This window comes from Squalius cephalus, assembly GCF_949319135.1.
Source record: "Squalius cephalus genome assembly, chromosome: 18".
Taxonomy (NCBI): domain Eukaryota; kingdom Metazoa; phylum Chordata; class Actinopteri; order Cypriniformes; family Leuciscidae; genus Squalius; species Squalius cephalus.
In genome coordinates, this window is record NC_137139.1 from 6,492,636 (window position 1) to 6,512,394 (window position 19,759).

Genomic DNA, 19,759 nt, shown 5'->3' on the forward strand with positions numbered 1-19,759 from the left:
GACTTTCTAATGTAATAGAACAATGTGTTCTCTATAGGCATTTGTGAGAGCTCTTTTGACTTGGCCATATTTGCTACTCAACTTTGGCACATGTACGGGATAAATGTATGTTTGTTTAACAGCACAAGCTAATTTGATAAAGTTTCCAAAGGCTTAATTTAACACAATTTTGTACCATACCATACAAATAAGTGACTTAAAAACAGCAGTGTTGAATATGGGTAGATTAACCTGTAAATCAAGTCGTCAACTTTAGTGCTTTTTACAATACAGATTGTTTCAAAGCATGCAGCTTTACAATAACAGGGAAATAATGCAACAAGGTTTGTTTCTTCAGCAGATAGAAGAGGATAGTGACATAGTCCAGCTTAAGTAAGTTGCTTCATTTTTGTCATAAAAAAGTTAGCAATTTAGTTAATTTACAGCCGCTCTGGAGAAAACATCGTCCAGCTCAGTTCAGTCCTCATATAATGGTGTTAATGCAGGCAGATCAATATTATTGTTGAATATTAAATAGTTGTAAATCCTATAACTCAAAAAGCATTGATATTATCACTTTTATTTGCCTCTACACTGTTATAGATGCACTTAAAATAACAACAACAACAACAAAAACTGTATTTTAAGAAAAGCTTACTACATTTGTAAATTATTAGACTATACATGTATGTAAGTGTGTACATTTTTGCTTGCGAAACCCCCTTAAAATTGTGCTGAAAATGGTAACAATACATTTAAAACCCTTCTTTTAAAAAAAAGACTCGGTAACAACAAAAACCTATAACAACATTACAAACGCAAACGGTTGGTCAAGACAATCTCTGTGTTGCTCGTGATTGGCTGCGCAGTGCCACCAGAGCATCTGATTGGTTACCAAAAATTTAAACGCACGTCCTCCTCCCGCTGGCCCCGCCCCCACTGGAAGACCCCGTGAAATGCCCCTGAAACTCCCGAAGGCGATTGTTGTGTTTCATTCATTCGCAGCTCGCAGACCGCGCTGGTTTACTCGCTTTGGACTTCGTCCCGACCGCTCATTTTAAAAGGGTACGTTTGAAATATCTCTTATTCATTTTTTAAAGCTATCGTTAGTATTATTACATCTCTGCAAAACAGAAATACGAAAACGAAAACAGGAAGACGGTGTTTAGTTTTAAAGGCTCTATTTGATAAGGATTAACAAACACTAAGCAGATTGGCGGGCTCGCGTGGCGCGTTTTTCGTCGTGTTTTATTACCTACGAGAATCTGTAGATACACTCTCAGTCTGCATTATTCCCAAAGAAACTTTTATATACAGCAAATATTTAAATTCTTTAAAAGTGTAATTTTGTAGTGGGTTTGTAAACAAAAGGCAACAATAGTTTGTTTTAAATCGTTTTACACAAATATCTGGTGTTATAATTCGTCTTTGTTTGTCATTTACACACATTTCAGTCGATTAAAGCCCTTCGCAGTGTAAACAACAGAATCGTGTTTTCACGCGCTCGGGGATTTAAAAGGGCGCGAATCTCGCGCTGTGCGTTCGTGTTCCGGTTTGCGCTGGAACTGCGGGGTATCCGTAGGAGCCGCCGTTCGCCTTTTAGCTTTCTGTTTTAAAGCTCCGCCGCAGCACAGCCAGCCCGCGACGGGTTTCACTTCTGCCGTTTAAAGGTATTAAAATCCGACGGTTTAAACGGACACGTCGTGATTAAAACATATTCGCTTATAATCGACATTGTTAGGAAGAACTCGCGCGAGCTCAGGCCTAGCGCGTGTTGTAAACAAACGAGAAGCCGGTCGTTCTGCACGGTTTCATTACACGCACTGTAAAGTTAATGTATACTCCATTTATTAGTGGCTACTAACTGTTCGCGTTGTGTATTTAAAGTTTCCGTTGTTTCACCAGTTATCACCAGTGTTTGTTTGTGCTAATCCACCGACTCTCTTTTTTCGCCATGCAGTTTTCCAGTCAGACGAAATGAGTGATTCCGGCAAGGACACAGTGGCTCCTAAAGAGAAAGATGGAGCAGAGAAGAGAGGACGTGGAAGACCACGAAAACACCCACAGGTATTGCAGTGCTTCCAGGGGGCGTTTTAGATAGCAGTGCATATAATGGGGTTGTATGTTTCATAATGGTGAGATGAAAACCCTGTCCTTGGTTTGCATTTTAGGTTAAAATGATACCAGAATGGGTTGTTGTTACTTTTTGATGTTTGGACTGAGGAGATCTGAACCCTTTTTTTTTTTAAATGTGATGTTTAATGCAGAAAAGCACTTATTAAAATCTTTGTTTTGATGCATTTACAACCCAATGGCACACGCTCACCATGTGCAGTGGTCATCTGTAGTGGCAGGGCGACCAAGGCCTGTAACATGATCTCTATAAACCAGCAGTAACCCATTTACTGTTGCAGCTGCTCGCTGATTGGCTGTTGGGAAATGCCAGCGTTTGATTGGTTCATCCTCCTGTCACTCACAGGGCCTCAAAAGTGCATTGGGTTTAAAGTTTCTATTACTCACCCTTGTAATCAGAGCCTTTGAGTAGTAATCCATGGCCACCATCATATAAGATAAATTACTCATTATGCACCACTATCGTAGTTGCTTTAGAGAATAGTGTTTTTTATTTATTTAACTTAAAAAAAAAAACCCTACCTTTTGTTGCAATGCTACATGCATGAGTTAATTGCTTTTCTAAGTAGTTTGTGCTGATTTTAACCATATTGACAACATCATAGGTCACATGCTCAGAGTTTAATTGCAGTATCAGAATATTCCGCAGATAGCAAGCAACAACTCCAGCAGATTCTCAATTTGTGCTTTTTGTAGGTGAATAATTTCTGAAAGTGATAATTTAAAATAATTTCAGTGTGGGAAAAGTATACAACATTCAGTAGAGATTAATTTTGGTAATTGTAACAGTATTATTACTTTGAACGGCACAGTTAACACATGCATTGTGCTGTTTTCATCCCAGTATTGACGAACTTGGTTTTCTGTCCTTGAAGAGACGTTCAATTTATATTATGCTTTGCTTGCACCATCCAGATGCATGCGTTGCCCATTTAACAGAGAGTCAGGCTGTAATGGCCTACAGTGTATTTGATTCTCTTTTGGCAGCCGATGACTGCATGCCACCTGTTGGTCTTAAAGTAGCGCCCAGTTGTGCTAGCGATGCCCAGCACATGCTTTATAAGTTCTCCAGCGGTATATGGTGACCCACACTTGGCTTGTTTGTGTAACCGTGTTTATTTCTATCTTCTTGCAGCAGGAGCCGAGTGGGTCGCCCACACCGAAGAGACCGAGAGGAAGACCAAAGGGCAGCAAGAACAAGCCCAGCTCCTTGACACCGAGGGGCAAAGTGAGTAGATGTCTCAGTGGGGGGGTGCACAACGACCCCCTCTGCTATACTACACACACATCTGCATCTCTCTGCCGGCCTCCTACTTACAAAAACAAAAAATACTTGATATTTATAGTAGGGCGGGGCATCGATTAACTGCATCCAAAATAAGTGTGTGTGCTGTGTATAATTATTTTGTATATATAAATACACATGCATTTAAAGGAATATTTGCATGTGTATATTTATACTATATATAAATATATGCATGTATATATTTAAGAAAAGTGTCTCATTTGTGTGTGTGTGTATTTATACAATTATACTCTGCACACACACATATATTATGTAAACACACACTTTTGTTTTGGATGCGATTAATCGTTGCCCGGCCCTAGTTTATAGTGGAGAGTTCTTGAGGCCGCGTAATGGCTCCTTTAGTAACTGTTCTGTGCAATCACTGCAAGAACCTTTTGCTTATGTAAACATTGTTGTTGCTGGCCTGTTTCTTGGTGCCGTGCTCTTGTTGCGTGCGATGATCAGACCAAACCAGGTGCTCGATTCCGGTGAACTTCCTGCTAGAGCTTCCTGTGGCGTAGCAAGCGCTGTGTGTTGCAGGTGCACGAGCAGCCGAGATGATAATACCCCCCCCCCCCCCCCCCCCCCCACAACTCTTCCTTCCCCGCCATCTATTGTCATGACAACAGCTGCCCCTCCGACCCCTCCCCCCATAAGTACACCGCCTTGGCCTTTTGTGTGTGTGTGTGTGCATCTCGTACCAGCTGTCTCTCAGCTCTGGACCAGGTGGCTGACGGGCTGAAGCGCACCGCGTGCTGCTCGTGTCCGCTTCCAGTATAATGGCCAGTGAACCCGCTGGCCCGGGCCGCCTGCCAGCACAGCTCCCTCTGCTGCTCATCTGTGTGTGTAGCACCACGCTCACACTCTCTCTCTTCTCTTTCAGAAAGCAGCGCCGGCCTCGGCACCTGCAGGGACAAAGCGCCGCGGACGACCCAAGAAAGCCGTAAGTTCATCATGTGTGCTCTGTGCCTTTAAGAGAGTCTGTTCTGTGTGGCGTTACGGCACAAAACCACACGGCTAAACCAGTGTTTATGTGGTGAGAAGTTGCCACGGGCAACAATGAAAATATTTGGCTGCTTCTCCCGAGAGATTTCTTTCTCGCCGCTCGTTTCTCCTGTAGGTCTTGTTTATAAGAACAGATCAAATATCTTGAAGCGTTTTATTTTGCTCTTTAAGTCAGTTTGGCATGTAATCAGCGCCGCCCTGCATTTCCTCGACAGCTCACGGTGTAGTCATCAGCCCTGTGTGTCTTTACTCCGCGTTCCTCTCGCATGAGGCACTGACGTTTACATGTCTGCAGGAATCCAGCACGCTGACTCACTGAAACCCCAGGCTTTGAGTCACACTACGAGTTATTGCTGCCATGCTTTGAAAGCCAGGGGCATTTCCTTCACTTAATCAGTCCAACTTTGAACAACTTTTTAATAGCATGAACGCCACATGCATTATGGTTGTGTAATGTTTTAATAGAGAAGTGTTATCAGATGCGTCGTCTTTGTGCATTTGCGCCGAGTTGAAGTTGGCAGCAGTCGTATTGTGACCTATAATTACCTAAAAGACTGTTAAATTAATGAAAGCAGTGGAGGTGATGAGTCAGTGGCCCATCTAAATGCCCACACTTGTGGTCTTTGCACTTGTCTACTTGCATGACGAATTTCCTGTATCTGGTTCAAGTGGGTGTGATGCAGACCACAAGTGTGTCAATCTTTCGATTACCCAGAATCCAATTGTTTACAGAGCTTTTTGATTTTCAATACTTTGCATTTTAACCTTCTGAATGTCTGGTCAGGAGTCTCTATGTGACAGAAGACACAGTTGCTTCTAATTAAGTGATAAAAAGCAGTTGCAAATGTTACATGCATAATACACTAATCTTTGCAACAATATAATGTGCAACACGAGTCTTGCTCATTTACTTCCTGTCGCGTGCAAAGTGGCAAAGACTGCGCGTGTGTGTGTGTATCGAGACTCAGATCGTGTTGAGATTCTGAGATGCGTAATTCACAGGGTTCGTCTAAAGTGCTTGAATCTGAAGTGATTCTTGGAAAGCCCTTGAGAACAGCCATGCTAATGCATAGGTTGCTTCAATTATTGAAAGACAATATATATATATTAAATTAGTGTTTAATTTTTTTTGATATTACGCAATATTTTCATGCAAAATGACCCCTGCAGCCTGTCTGATATAGATATAAAGACATTTTGCATGGCTATAATATTGCTCAATAGACCCGAGTATATAATGCAGCTTTCATTCTTCAGGTCAATCATATATTCATGAAGAAAATCATCCGTTTGAACAAGGAAAGTGATATCTTGTTCAGTGGTTAAAGTTAAGCATACTTTGCATGTGCTGCACTTTATTTGTACCATTTTGTTTTATTAGTATATTTTTATCTACAGAATTGAAAAGATAAAGATATTGTTTGATAAGTGAGAAGTCCTGGAGTTTCATTTTACAGCACATCTTGTACGAACCCTGAATTCAGTAGTTGTGTGAATCTGACAAAGAAATGTTTTTGTGACCATTGCGTTCTTTATAGTATTTTGCATGCTTTGACACACGCACACAAATGACGTTTTCTCGTTTCTTCTCTCCAGGAGAAAGAGGAGCAGCCATCCAAGTCCTCTGAGGAGGAGGAAGAAGAGGAGGAAGAGGAACAGTAACCAGCAACTCATGCTACCTCACAATCCAACGTTATTTCTTCCTGTTGACCAGAGCTGGACTGCCCCCCCCCCTCTTCCCCTTACACTAGTGCCACCCTCGCCCTCCAACTCACCTTTACGCTCTAGCGCCCCCTAGTGTCAGGGAGGACTGCACACTTCATGCGCCTTCTTCTCTGTGTAACACCACTGGAAAAAGACTCAGAATACTGTATGTCCATTCATGGATGCATGCACATGTGTATGCACATCTGTATATGTCTCGCACTCAATGGGTAATTGGTCGAAAAGCGTCTGTCGTTATACTGGACAAAGATATGCTCTGATGGCGGCTTGACACAAAGCGATTTGCAAAATACTGAAGTTTTCTCTTTTTCGCAAACAACAGTTTCAGGCCTTGAGAATTCAAGTTTATTTTTTACAATTCAAAGTCTAAGATATGGTAGGTTGTGTGAAATTCATGTCGTTGTGTACTGGACAAAGGTGAATTGACCTACTCGTTTGTTTTTACTTGGGTTGTGTGTGTGTGCGTGTGTGTGTGTGTGGTAACTCGATGTCTCCAGTTATACTTTTTAGCTTCTCCGTGATTCAAGCTAGAAATAAAAATGAGCATATTTTTGAGTGAGCATAATCTAGAGGTCTTTTAACTTGTAATCAACATATCATTGAATGCTTTGTCGTGAAACCTTTTTTGACTTTTTGTTTTTCATAACTCCCTCCGCTGTCTCGCCACCATCATGATTTCACTTTCTGCGATGAGTTTACCGGCGCGAACGCTCGCGTAGTCGGCCCGTTCTCAGTGTAATTCAGCTCGCCGGGTCTTCTGAGGAACCGATTGCCTGATGGGTTTTAACTTTGGAAGTGACTTGATTTGTTTAACCACCAACTTAAGCATGGCAGCCTGATCCTTGCTCCAAAAGTGCAACGCCAGCAGTGCTTTTATCAGCCCCAAATAAATCAGTTAATCTTGCATGCAAAATGTTAAACACTTTTCTTTTTTTTTAAATAGAAAATGCTAGATCATTCCATTTGCTCTCTATTTCCTTGCGAACTTCCCAGCCGTGTCACTTCTGTCCGATAACAGTCCACTCAGACAATGTTCGCTCTTTTCTTCATGCTGTTTTTGTTTCGTTTTTTTTTTTCTTTCTTTTGACGTGTTAAATTCCATGTCAGGGAACGCTGATCGGTCCAGTGACTGGGTCTCCTCTCAGAACTTAATGCTGCTACAAACATGGTTAATTAAACCCGGAAAACTGCAACCAGGTCAGTTCTACTCTGGACTTGACCGTCACGTTCATACCTCACTTTACAACAGCCTATGACGGATTACTCTTCTCTTTCCTGACGACGTTCAGCTGGTCCCAGTGCAGTGTCTGATCCATTTATAACTGTCTCCAGTGTGGGATTTGTGTTGCTTTTATTTTTGTTTTAAACTGTTTTTTTTTTTTTTTTCATATATAAGCATCTGGACACGCCACAGGAATTACTGCATTGAGTCACAGAGATGCAAAACAAGTTCAGACTGTGGTAGAAAAATAGGTTTGTGTGTGTGTGTGTGTTAGTTTATTTTTCTATACGTATTCGTTTGGTGCACTGAATTGACTTTTGATTTGTTGTATCATGGACAAAATGATTTAGTGTGGCACCTAAAGGTTAGGGCTTTTCTCTCTGTCTTTCCTTTCTCTGTAATGAACTACATCCCGCTAGTTGCTTAGCTCTGAGCCCCCGTTTAGTAGATCATGATGGTACTAAGGCTGGTTTTTAACATGCCCCCCTCAATACTGATGTCTTGTTTTTATGTGCCCGTGCACAACTGGTTTGGGATCAGTCTTTTCAATGTATACACTCTGCATTTTCTATTGTGGACTGCAGGAATTTATACTCAAAATCGTAATAAAGTTAAGAATTCGTACATATCTTGGTCTGGCTGTATTTCTTCAAGGTAGTGCTTGGAACGAATGCAACTCTATTGTAAGAATGAATTAGCCATAATGTTTTATCCTTCACTTGGTGTCTGTTTTTACCCCGCCTCAGTCAAATCTGCCTCTCTAAAACCCACATCTACATCTATGGCTGTTTGGCCACGATCACAGTTTGCATTTCTGCTTGGAAAACTTTTTTTCTTTTAAATTATTAATTGTAAAATTACATGTTATATTGCCCTACATGAATTAAAAGGTTGATTCTCGCTGTCTCTCTCTCTGTACTTTCATGGAAGGCGACTTATATTTTTCTCTGTTTTTGCATTGAAGATTATAATTTAGGATTTGTATTGTGAAATCATTTTTTTGTAGTTTTTTTTTTTTTTAATGTCTCAAATTTTTTCTTTATTATATAACAATATTAAGGGTTCATATATGAATCAAACATGTAACTTTATTTTAATAATTCTGCATTGCAGCATGAATGTTCACTTGAATAAAGTTAAATACTTTGCTTCAAAACCTTGTTGAAAATGAAACGTGCTGTTATGCTGCATATTGCGGTCAATGATTAAAGAATTAATGCAGATGTTGTAACAACAGTAGTTTTAATATGAGTTCAACAAAAATACATCAATGGAACTGAATGTGCAAGTACATGGTAACATTAAAACTGTCCCAGTGGTCATGAAAAACCTGGAAATATAAGAGAACTTGAAATTCTTCAATTTACTAGAAACTACTCTTTGTGAGTGTTATCTCTATAGAATGATTACAATTCCAGTAATTGGACTAAAGATTATAGGCCATCGGTCTTCATCCCACTGTCTTCAGATACACCTGACCCTGAACGCGAACACACCTGAACGCAAACACACCTGACCCTGAACACGAACACACCTGAACGCGAACGCGAACACACCTGACCGCGAACGCTAACGCTAACACACCTGAACACACCTGAACGCGAACGGTAACGCTAACACACCTGAACGCGAACACACCTGACCTTGAACACACCTGACCTTGAACACACCTGAACGCGAACACACCTGAACACGAACACACCTGAACACGAACACACCTGAACGCAAACACACCTGACCGCGAACACACCTGAACGCTAACACACCTGAACGCGAACACACCTGAATGCGAACACACCTGACCGTGAACACACCTGAATACGAACACACCTGACCGTGAACACACCTGAAAGCAAACACACCTGAACGCGAACACACCTGAACGGGAACACACCTGAACGCGAACACACCTGACCGCGAACACACCTGAACGTGAACACACCTGACCACGAACACACCTGACCTTGAACGCACCTGAACACAAACACACCTGACCGTGAACACACCTGAACACGAACACACCTGACCGTGAACACACCTGAACGCGAACACACATGACCGTGAACACACCTGAACGGGAACACACCTGACCGTGAACACACCTGAACGCTAACACACCTGAACGCGAACACACCTGACCGTGAACACACCTGAACACAAACACACCTGACCTTGAACACACCTGAACGCAAACACACCTGAACACGAACACACCTGAACACGAACACACCTGAACACGAACATACCTGAACGCGAACACACCTGAATGCGAACACACCTGAACACGAACACACCTGACCGTGAACACACCTGAACGCAAACACACCTGAACGCGAACGCAAGCACACCTGAACGCGAACACACCTGAACGCGAACACACCTGACCGCGAACACACCTGACCGCGAACACATCTGAACGCGAACACATCTGAACGCGAACACACCTGAACGCGAACACACCTGAACGTGAACACACATGAACGCGAACACACCTGAACGCGAACACACCTGAACGCAAACACACCTGAACGCGAACACACATGAACGCGAACACACCTGAACGCGAACACACCTGAACGCAAACACACCTGAACGCAAACACACCTGAACGCGAACACACCTGAACGTGAACACACCTGAACACGAACACACCTGAACGCAAACACACCTGACCGCGAACACACCTGAACGCTAACACACCTGAACGCGAACACACCTGAACGCGAACACACCTGACCGTGAACACACCTGAACACGAACACACCTGACCGTGAACACACCTGAATACGAACACACCTGACCGTGAACACACCTGAAAGCAAACACGCCTGAACGCGAACACACCTGAACGGGAACACACCTGAACGCTAACACACCTGAACGCGAACACACCTGAACGCGAACGCAAACACACATGAACGCAAACACACCTGAACGCGAACACACCTGAACACGAAAACACCTGACCGCGAACACACCTGAACGTGAACACACCTGACCGCGAACACACCTGAACGTGAACACACCTGAACGCAAACACACCTGAACGCGAACACACCTGACTGCGAACACACCTGACCGCGAACACACCTGAACACGAACACACCTAACCGTGAACACACCTGAACACGAACACACCTGAACGCAAACACACCTGACCGCAAACACACCTGAACGCGAACACACCTGAACGCGAACACACCTGACCGTGAACACACCTGAACACGAACACACCTGATCGTGAACACACCTGATCGCGAACACACCTGAACGCAAACCTGAACGTGAACACACCTGAACGTGAACACACCTGAACACGAACACACCTGACCGTGAACACACCTGAATACGAACACACCTGACCGTGAACACACCTGAAAGCAAACACGCCTGAACGCGAACACACCTGAACGGGAACACACCTGAACGCTAACACACCTGAACGCGAACACACCTGAACGCGAACGCAAACACACATGAACGCAAACACACCTGAACGCGAACACACCTGAACACGAAAACACCTGACCGCGAACACACCTGAACGTGAACACACCTGACCGCGAACACACCTGAACGTGAACACACCTGAACGCAAACACACCTGAACGCGAACACACCTGACTGCGAACACACCTGACCGCGAACACACCTGAACACGAACACACCTAACCGTGAACACACCTGAACACGAACACACCTGAACGCAAACACACCTGACCGCAAACACACCTGAACGCGAACACACCTGAACGCGAACACACCTGACCGTGAACACACCTGAACACGAACACACCTGATCGTGAACACACCTGATCGCGAACACACCTGAACGCAAACCTGAACGTGAACACACCTGAACGTGAACACACCTGAACGCGAACACACCTGAACGCAAACCTGAACGCTAACACACCTGAAGGCGAACACACCTGACCGTGAACACACCTGTACACGAACACACCTGACCGTGAACACACCTGACCGCGAACACACCTGAACGCGAACACACCTGAACGCATACCTGAACGTGAACACACCTGAACACACGCGAACGCAAACACACCTGAACGCAAACCTGAACGCGAACACACCTGACCGTGAACACACCTGAACACGAACACACCTGACCGTGAACACACCTGAACGGAAACACACCTGAACACTAACACACCTGAACGCAAACACACCTGACCGCGAACACACCTGAACGCGAACACACCTGAATGCGAACACACCTGAACACGAACACACCTGACCGTGAACACACCTGAACGCAAACACACCTGAACGCGAACACACCTGAACGCGAACACACCTGACCGCGAACACACCTGACCGCGAACACATCTGAACGCGAACACACCTGAACGCGAACACACCTGAACGTGAACACACATGAACGCGAACACACCTGAACGCGAACACACCTGAACGCAAACACACCTGAACGCGAACACACATGAACGCGAACACACCTGAACGCGAACACACCTGAACGCAAACACACCTGAACGCAAACACACCTGAACGCGAACACACCTGAACGTGAACACACCTGAACACGAACACACCTGAACGCAAACACACCTGACCGCGAACACACCTGAACGCTAACACACCTGAACGCGAACACACCTGAACGCGAACACACCTGACCGTGAACACACCTGAACACGAACACACCTGACCGTGAACACTCCTGAATACGAACACACCTGACCGTGAACACACCTGAAAGCAAACACGCCTGAACGCGAACACACCTGAACGGGAACACACCTGAACGCTAACACACCTGAACGCGAACACACCTGACCGCGAACACACCTGAACGTGAACACACCTGACCACGAACACACCTGACCTTGAACGCACCTGAACACGAACACACCTGACCGTGAACACACCTGAACACGAACACACCTGACCGTGAACACACCTGAACGCGAACACACATGACCGTGAACACACCTGAACGGGAACACACCTGACCGTGAACACACCTGAACGCTAACACACCTGAACGCGAACACACCTGACCGTGAACACACCTGAACACAAACACACCTGACCTTGAACACACCTGAACGCAAACACACCTGAACACGAACACACCTGAACACGAACACAACTGAACGCTAACACAACTGAACGCGAACACACCTGACCGTGAACACACCTGAACACGAACACACCTGACCGTGAACACACCTGAATGCAAACACACCTGAACGCGAACACACCTGACCGTGAACACACCTGAACGCAAACACACCTGAACGCGAACACACCTGAACACGAACACACCTGACCGCGAACACACCTGAACGTGAACACACCTGACCACGAACACACCTGACCTTGAACACACCTGAACGCAAACACACCTGAACACGAACACACCTGGCCGTGAACACACCTGAACGCGAACGCGAACACACCTTAACGTGAACACACCTGAACGCAAACACACCTGAACGCGAACGCAAACACACATGAACGCAAACACACCTGAACGCGAACACACCTGAACACGAAAACACCTGACCGCGAACACACCTGAACGTGAACACACCTGACCGCGAACACACCTGAACGTGAACACACCTGAACGCAAACACACCTGAACGCGAACACACCTGACTGCGAACACACCTGAACGCGAACACACCTGACTGCGAACACACCTGACCGCGAACACACCTGAACACGAACACACCTAACCGTGAACACACCTGAACACGAACACACCTGAACGCAAACACACCTGACCGCAAACACACCTAAACGCGAACACACCTGAACGCGAACACACCTGACCGTGAACACACCTGAACACGAACACACCTGATCGTGAACACACCTGATCGCGAACACACCTGAACGCAAACCTGAACGTGAACACACCTGAACGTGAACACACCTGAACGCGAACACACCTGAACGCAAACCTGAACGCTAACACACCTGAAGGCGAACACACCTGACCGTGAACACACCTGTACACGAACACACCTGACCGTGAACACACCTGACCGCGAACACACCTGAACGCGAACACACCTGAACGCATACCTGAACGTGAACACACCTGAACACACGCGAACGCAAACACACCTGAACGCAAACCTGAACGCGAACACACCTGACCGTGAACACACCTGAACACGAACACACCTGACCGTGAACACACCTGAACGGAAACACACCTGAACACTAACACACCTGAACGCAAACACACCTGACCGCGAACACACCTGAACGCGAACACACCTGAATGCGAACACACCTGAACACGAACACACCTGACCGTGAACACACCTGAACGCAAACACACCTGAACGCGAACGCAAGCACACCTGAACGCGAACACACCTGAACGCGAACACACCTGACCGCGAACACACCTGACCGCGAACACACCTGACCGCGAACACACCTGAACGCGAACACATCTGAACGCGAACACACCTGAACGCGAACACACCTGAACGTGAACACACATGAACGCGAACACACCTGAACGCGAACACACCTGAACGCAAACACACCTGAACGCGAACACACATGAACGCGAACACACCTGAACGCGAACACACCTGAACGCAAACACACCTGAACGCAAACACACCTGAACGCGAACACACCTGAACGTGAACACACATGAACGCGAACACACCTGAACGTGAACACACCTGAACACGAACACACCTGACCGTGAACACACCTGAACACGAACACACCTGACCATGAACACACCTGAACGCAAACACACCTGAACGCGAACGCAAGCACACCTGAATGCGAACACACCTGAACGCGAACACACCTGACCGCGAACACACCTGACCGCGAACACACCTGAACGCGAACACACCTGAACGTGAACACACATGAACGCGAACACACCTGACCTTGAACACACCTGAACGCAAACACACCTGAACGCGAACACACCTGAACGCGAACACACCTGAACGTGAACACACATGAACACGAACACACCTGATCGTGAACACACCTGATCGCGAACACACCTGAACGCAAACCTGAACGTGAACACACCTGAACGTGAACACACCTGAACGCGAACACACCTGAACGCAAACCTGAACGCTAACACACCTGAAGGCGAACACCTGAACGTGAACACACATGAACGCGAACACACCTGAACGTGAACACACCTGAACACGAACACACCTGACCGTGAACACACCTGAACACGAACACACCTGACCGTGAACACACCTGAACGCAAACACACCTGAACGCGAACGCAAGCACACCTGAATGCACACCTGAACGCGAACACACCTGAACGCGAACACACCTGAACGTGAACACACATGAACGCGAACACACCTGACCTTGAACACACCTGAACGCAAACACACCTGAACGCAAACACACCTGAACGCGAACACACCTGAACGTGAACACACATGAACGCGAACACACCTGAACACGAACACACCTGAACGTGAACACACATGAACGTGAACACACCTGAACGCGAACACACATGAACGCGAACACACATGAACGCGAACACACCTGAACGCGAACACACCTGAACGCGAACACACCTGACCGCGAACACACCTGACCGTGAACACACCTGAACGCGAACACACCTGAACGCGAACACACCTGACCGTGAACACACCTGAACGTGAACACACCTTAACGCGAACACACCTGAACGTGAACACACATGAATGTGAACACACATGAACGCGAACACACCTGAACGCGAACACACCTGACCGCAAACACACATGAACGCGAACACACCTGAACGTGAACACACCTGACTGCGAACACATCTGAACGCGAACACACCTGAACACGAACACACCTGAACGTGAACACATCTGAAAGTGCAGTAGCTCTGAAAGGAAAGTGGATCTCCAGAAGCAGGGTTGATGAGCTGTAGATCCTGATTAAAGATGGTTGCATGTCTTAACCATAGACTGTAAAAAAAGATGGACGACGCCCCTTCGCTCTCTTCCATTGATGAGAACTGAAGCCGCCAGTGTCCCGATATGGCGCTGACATATTGGTCCAAAGCCCGTCTATGGAAAGCCTGTTCACTCCAACGCCCTATTAAATCCTATAGGTTGTAGTCCCAATCAGAGTTCCACTGGGGGCGCTCGCCATGAGTGCAAAATGAATGGGAGTCAATGGGGCTAGACGGCTAAATTTGTCTCCCTCACCCGATTGCCGTTGAGAAATCTCAGATTTGATTGTAGGTTTTGCAAGTTCAACATGGGTTATAGATCGAAAGTTGAATGAACGAGTACTTATTTATTTTCGATTTCTTACAGGTTGAGTTGTTGTTGCCCATAACACGCTAGCATTCTGCTAATGACGTCAGCATTCTGATGTCATTGACATTTTGAAAGACTTTTTAAAGCAAATAAGTGACTCTAAAAAATCTAACACCAAGCAATGTGTAATTTCTTTGCATCCCCTTTCGAAAACAACATTCAAATTACTAGACAAAAAATTATATCCTAAGAAAAGTGGATTTTGAGCGGTATAGCTCCATAGACCTCCATTCATTCTGCACTCGTCATGTGAGCGCCCTCATATGGAACAAGAGTGGAACTGCAACCGGAAGTTTATTGAGTGGCACTTCTCCCCTCATTAGACATTCTCTGCTTGGTCTTAACTCATGGGGCACATGACAAACTGAAGGAGCCGTCACAATTGCATCTGACATCGTGGGGACAATTGATTGTTTGGCGGCCTGATATGAACGAGTTTGCCAAGTAAACTTGGACTAACCAGAGGCCATTTCACAGCCTTTCCCTTGACTTCAGCTAGGCTTTCCGCACAGTCAACCACCTCGATCTTAGAGCATTCCTCTCATGTGCCACCAGGTGCTGGGTTTCAGGAGACACAGAACAGATTTGTCATTGTCAATGTCACAAGCTATAGCTTTCATAGCTTTCATTATCAATTGATTAATGAAAGAAATATTTGATAGAACCATTTGATATTTAACAACCAAGCACCACACTGTAAAATATGGAAGCTTGTTTCCATCAAAAATGCGATTCGCAATTACAGGAGATAAAGTCAGAGTTGCGGAGAGGTGGACCGTAACGAAGTGCATTTACTTGAGTACTGTACTTAAGTACACCTTTTTGAGTATAACTTCACTATATTTGTAAGACAAATATCATACTTTTCACTCCTACATCACTCTTGTAGGGTCACGTAAAGTTCAATGATTTCCCAGGTTTTTTTTAACACTGATCCGTTGATGGCAAAATGGAAGAAAACGCGGTTCCTTGGTCATACTTAGAAAGTATGTTTCAGATTAAAGATTTGTTTTGTTTTAAATATTTGCTTTGTTTTTTGCCCAAAACGAACTATATCATAGCCTTCAAAAATTTGCCGTCTACTCTGCGGAAGCATTTTGAGGCATGCAAACTTTTAATTTCTGGTGAAAGGTTGAAATGGAAATTGTGCTTTTAGAGCTAAAGTTTCAGTATGAAGCAGTGATCATTTCATTGACGAATAATTTTCATCATAATTTTCATCAACAACATACTTTCATTGACGAAAACGAGACCACAACTAAATAAAAAACAGTTTTGAATGACAAAAACTATGACAAAATTGTATTGACATTTTCATCAATTAATAAAAAGGAGATGAAAATGTCCTTGCACACTGAGTCCGAAATTCGCGTCCGAAAATTTTGCACGTTAAAAAATAAATACGACCTCACGTTATGTCAATCACGCTTACACACTGCCTCCGAAACTTTCGTCCGTCATAAAAAAATTCGGATCGGGTTTGATTTTCTGCGTTCTTCGCATCCGTAACAAGCATTTGAATGGTGTTTTGACAATTCAGAGCCACTGAATCACGAATACCGAAAAAACGCATACGAAAATTTCGTACTCAGTGTGCAAGGATCTTTAGGGAGGGACTATTTGGGAAGAGATCCAGTCAGAACTGATGCCCTGCAATGTAAAATGCCTGGGAGAAAGAGAAGAGCAGACATATGGATTTATCTGAAAAAGCGCAACGACGCAAAAGAGAGCTCTACTCAGTCCGGTTTTGTGTGCGCACGCAGAAAGCCGCCTCTCAGACGCCAGCGCACGAGTACTGAATTGAGCTGTATTTCGCGTCTTTTTCGCACTTGATCAGACAAATACGGTCAAAATGTCAGTTTTGGCGAGTATTCACGTAAACACAGTCGAGTATGTCTTAAGTGAACGAAAACAGTTGGGAGAATATCAGATGTGTGTCTGTACGGGATCCGTGCATTCGGTCTTAAAGTGACAGCAGCCTAATAACTCATAAGTCCATCATTAATGTAATCAGACAACAAAAGAAGAAGAGAAAATCACTCAATGTTCTTGACTCAATAACTTTAATAGCTTTCATAAAGGTTAATCTATATTTAATTTATACAAATAAATGTCTGCTTGGAAGAATGAAGAATGTTGTATGCAAGTTGTTAAAAGAAGGCCATGTTCTTGTTTCTTTATGAGAAGTGCCGTTTTATGTCATTTTTAAGATAAATAAAGACATGTTATATGTCACAGCAGTTAAATCTGTCTGTTCAAACCTTAATATATTCATATTAGCATGTTTTCTCCTGAAGTAGACTATATAATGAGTTTTGAAATTTGAACTAAACCCATTAGATTTTAGTCGACTAAATCTGCTGTGTATTTAGTCTAAAATTTAAACAAGACTGAAACTAAAACAATTCAGATGACTAAAATAAAATCAAAATTTGCTGTCAAAATTAACACTAGCATGGTCGGTCAAATCATTTTTTTTTTTTATAGATTTGCCCGCCAAGTTTTCATAGCCTTGTGGATACACTGCTAACACATAGTAAGGTTCAACAACAATGATGTTAGTTAGCATGCAAAAACATAGTTGGGCTAATAACGTTTAATGAAGTCCTTTCAGAAATGAGTTTTAGCATAATCTTATGTTTTAGCATAATTTCTTTTCTAGTATCTTTTCGGCTTTGGAAAGAGCTTTGTAACTTCTAAACAAGTATTTAGAAGAGTTCAAGATAGTCGTGTGCTAGCATGATGGCACAGCCTGCATTCATAAATGCAACAATAATAAAACAATGCGTTGACAGGCAAAAATAAATTTACTTTTGATGCATAAGCACTTTCAAAAGCAAGTACTTCTGTACTTTTACTTAAGTAAAAATCTGTCTTTACAACGTTCACTTGTAACGAAGTAATATTTGACCAGTAGTATCTATACTTTCACTCAAGTAATGGAAACCTCTGGAATGGCGAGATATAAACTTGACTTTTTAATCATAAACTCACAATTGAGAGAAGGAAAATTGTGAGATAAAAAGTCACAATTCGCTTTCTTATTTTTTATTCCATGGCGGAAACAAGCTTTCACAATAAACTCCTCGATAATATCAGTTCATTTCAGTGGAACTTCAAAATGAAAAGAATAAATACATAAATAAAAAGCCCTAGCCAGATTCACTCGCACACTTTTGCGTCACATTGCACAAAACCTCACATTTAACAATCAGTATTTCTGACTGCACACACAGTCAAAGAAGAATGCATAAAAACTAAATTTGTGATTACATATCCGTTAGCTTTGAGGTCAACTCTATACAAAATATGACAAAATAACCTATCAGCAAATATATGTTTGATAAGTTATGCAATATATGTACATTCTTCCATCAAAACAGGCCAAAAAATATTGATGCACTCACGGGTATATTCACATTTTTGTCCAATAAAATGCTCTCTAGAATGAGAACGACTTTTGCTTCTGCTTCTGACTAGCATTAGCAATTACAGTGTGTTTGTTGGTTGAAAAAAAATGCTTTTACTTAATTTCCTTTTCCAACCAACAACTGCTAGAGGGAAGTGGACGGTATTAACCCATTTAGAAAGAGACATCACTGCTTTCGCCCATGTTATTAGAATGGTTTTGTAGAATTATGACATAAACTAAAGGAATTTTGAGAAAATGTCCCATTATTAACATAATTTTTTTTGTCTATACAATGACATTTATTGGAGTCCAATGTTGTCTGGACTCCATCATTCTTCAAAATATCTTCTCTTGTAGTCCAAAGAAGAAAGAAAACGATACAGGTTTGGAACAACACGAAGGCGAGTAAATGAAGACGATGTTTACTTAATTTAGCAATCTCTCATTCTGCTAAGGTCAAATATAATGCATGTGAATTTCCCAGAGCATGAGTGCATCCAGCGCAAGGAAACATGCTTTAAACAAGTTGACAAACTAGTTTGCTTGGAGAATAAAAAAAACAGTTTTTGAGTGCTGTGATGGTTTAGCACGATGACCTAGTTGGGTCTTGGTTTACTCACAGCGAGCAATCACATTCATGCGTACTCAGTAAAATAAAC

The 19,759-nt window shown here is 43.8% G+C and overlaps 1 protein-coding gene across 2 annotated transcripts; it reads left to right on the forward strand.

Moving 5' to 3' along the window:
• The first annotated feature begins 924 nt into the window (after positions 1-924).
• On the forward strand, positions 925-7,980 carry hmga1a (high mobility group AT-hook 1a). 2 transcript variants are annotated; one of them, XM_079848440.1, is made up of 5 exons: positions 925-1,044; positions 1,940-2,046; positions 3,248-3,340; positions 4,284-4,343; positions 6,002-7,980. In XM_079848440.1, the coding sequence occupies exons 2-5, from the start codon at positions 1,957-1,959 to the stop codon at positions 6,065-6,067; spliced, it is 309 nt and encodes a 102-aa protein (XP_079704566.1). In that variant the 5' UTR covers positions 925-1,044; positions 1,940-1,956; the 3' UTR covers positions 6,068-7,980. The 2 variants fall into 2 exon arrangements, with proteins under 2 accessions (XP_079704566.1, XP_079704567.1); XM_079848441.1 differs by lacking the exon at positions 925-1,044 and adding an exon at positions 1,523-1,649.
• Positions 7,981-19,759: the final 11,779 nt, after the last annotated feature.

Bases quoted from the DNA above. Each gene is read 5' to 3' on its own strand.
- hmga1a (XM_079848440.1), top strand. From the start codon at position 1,957: ATGAGTGATTCCGGCAAGGACACAGTGGCTCCTAAAGAGAAAGATGGA. The intron at 3,341-4,283 runs GTGAGTAGATGT...CTTCTCTTTCAG, and splicing joins CCTTGACACCGAGGGGCAAA to AAAGCAGCGCCGGCCTCGGC. The intron at 4,344-6,001 runs GTAAGTTCATCA...TCTTCTCTCCAG, and splicing joins GCGGACGACCCAAGAAAGCC to GAGAAAGAGGAGCAGCCATC.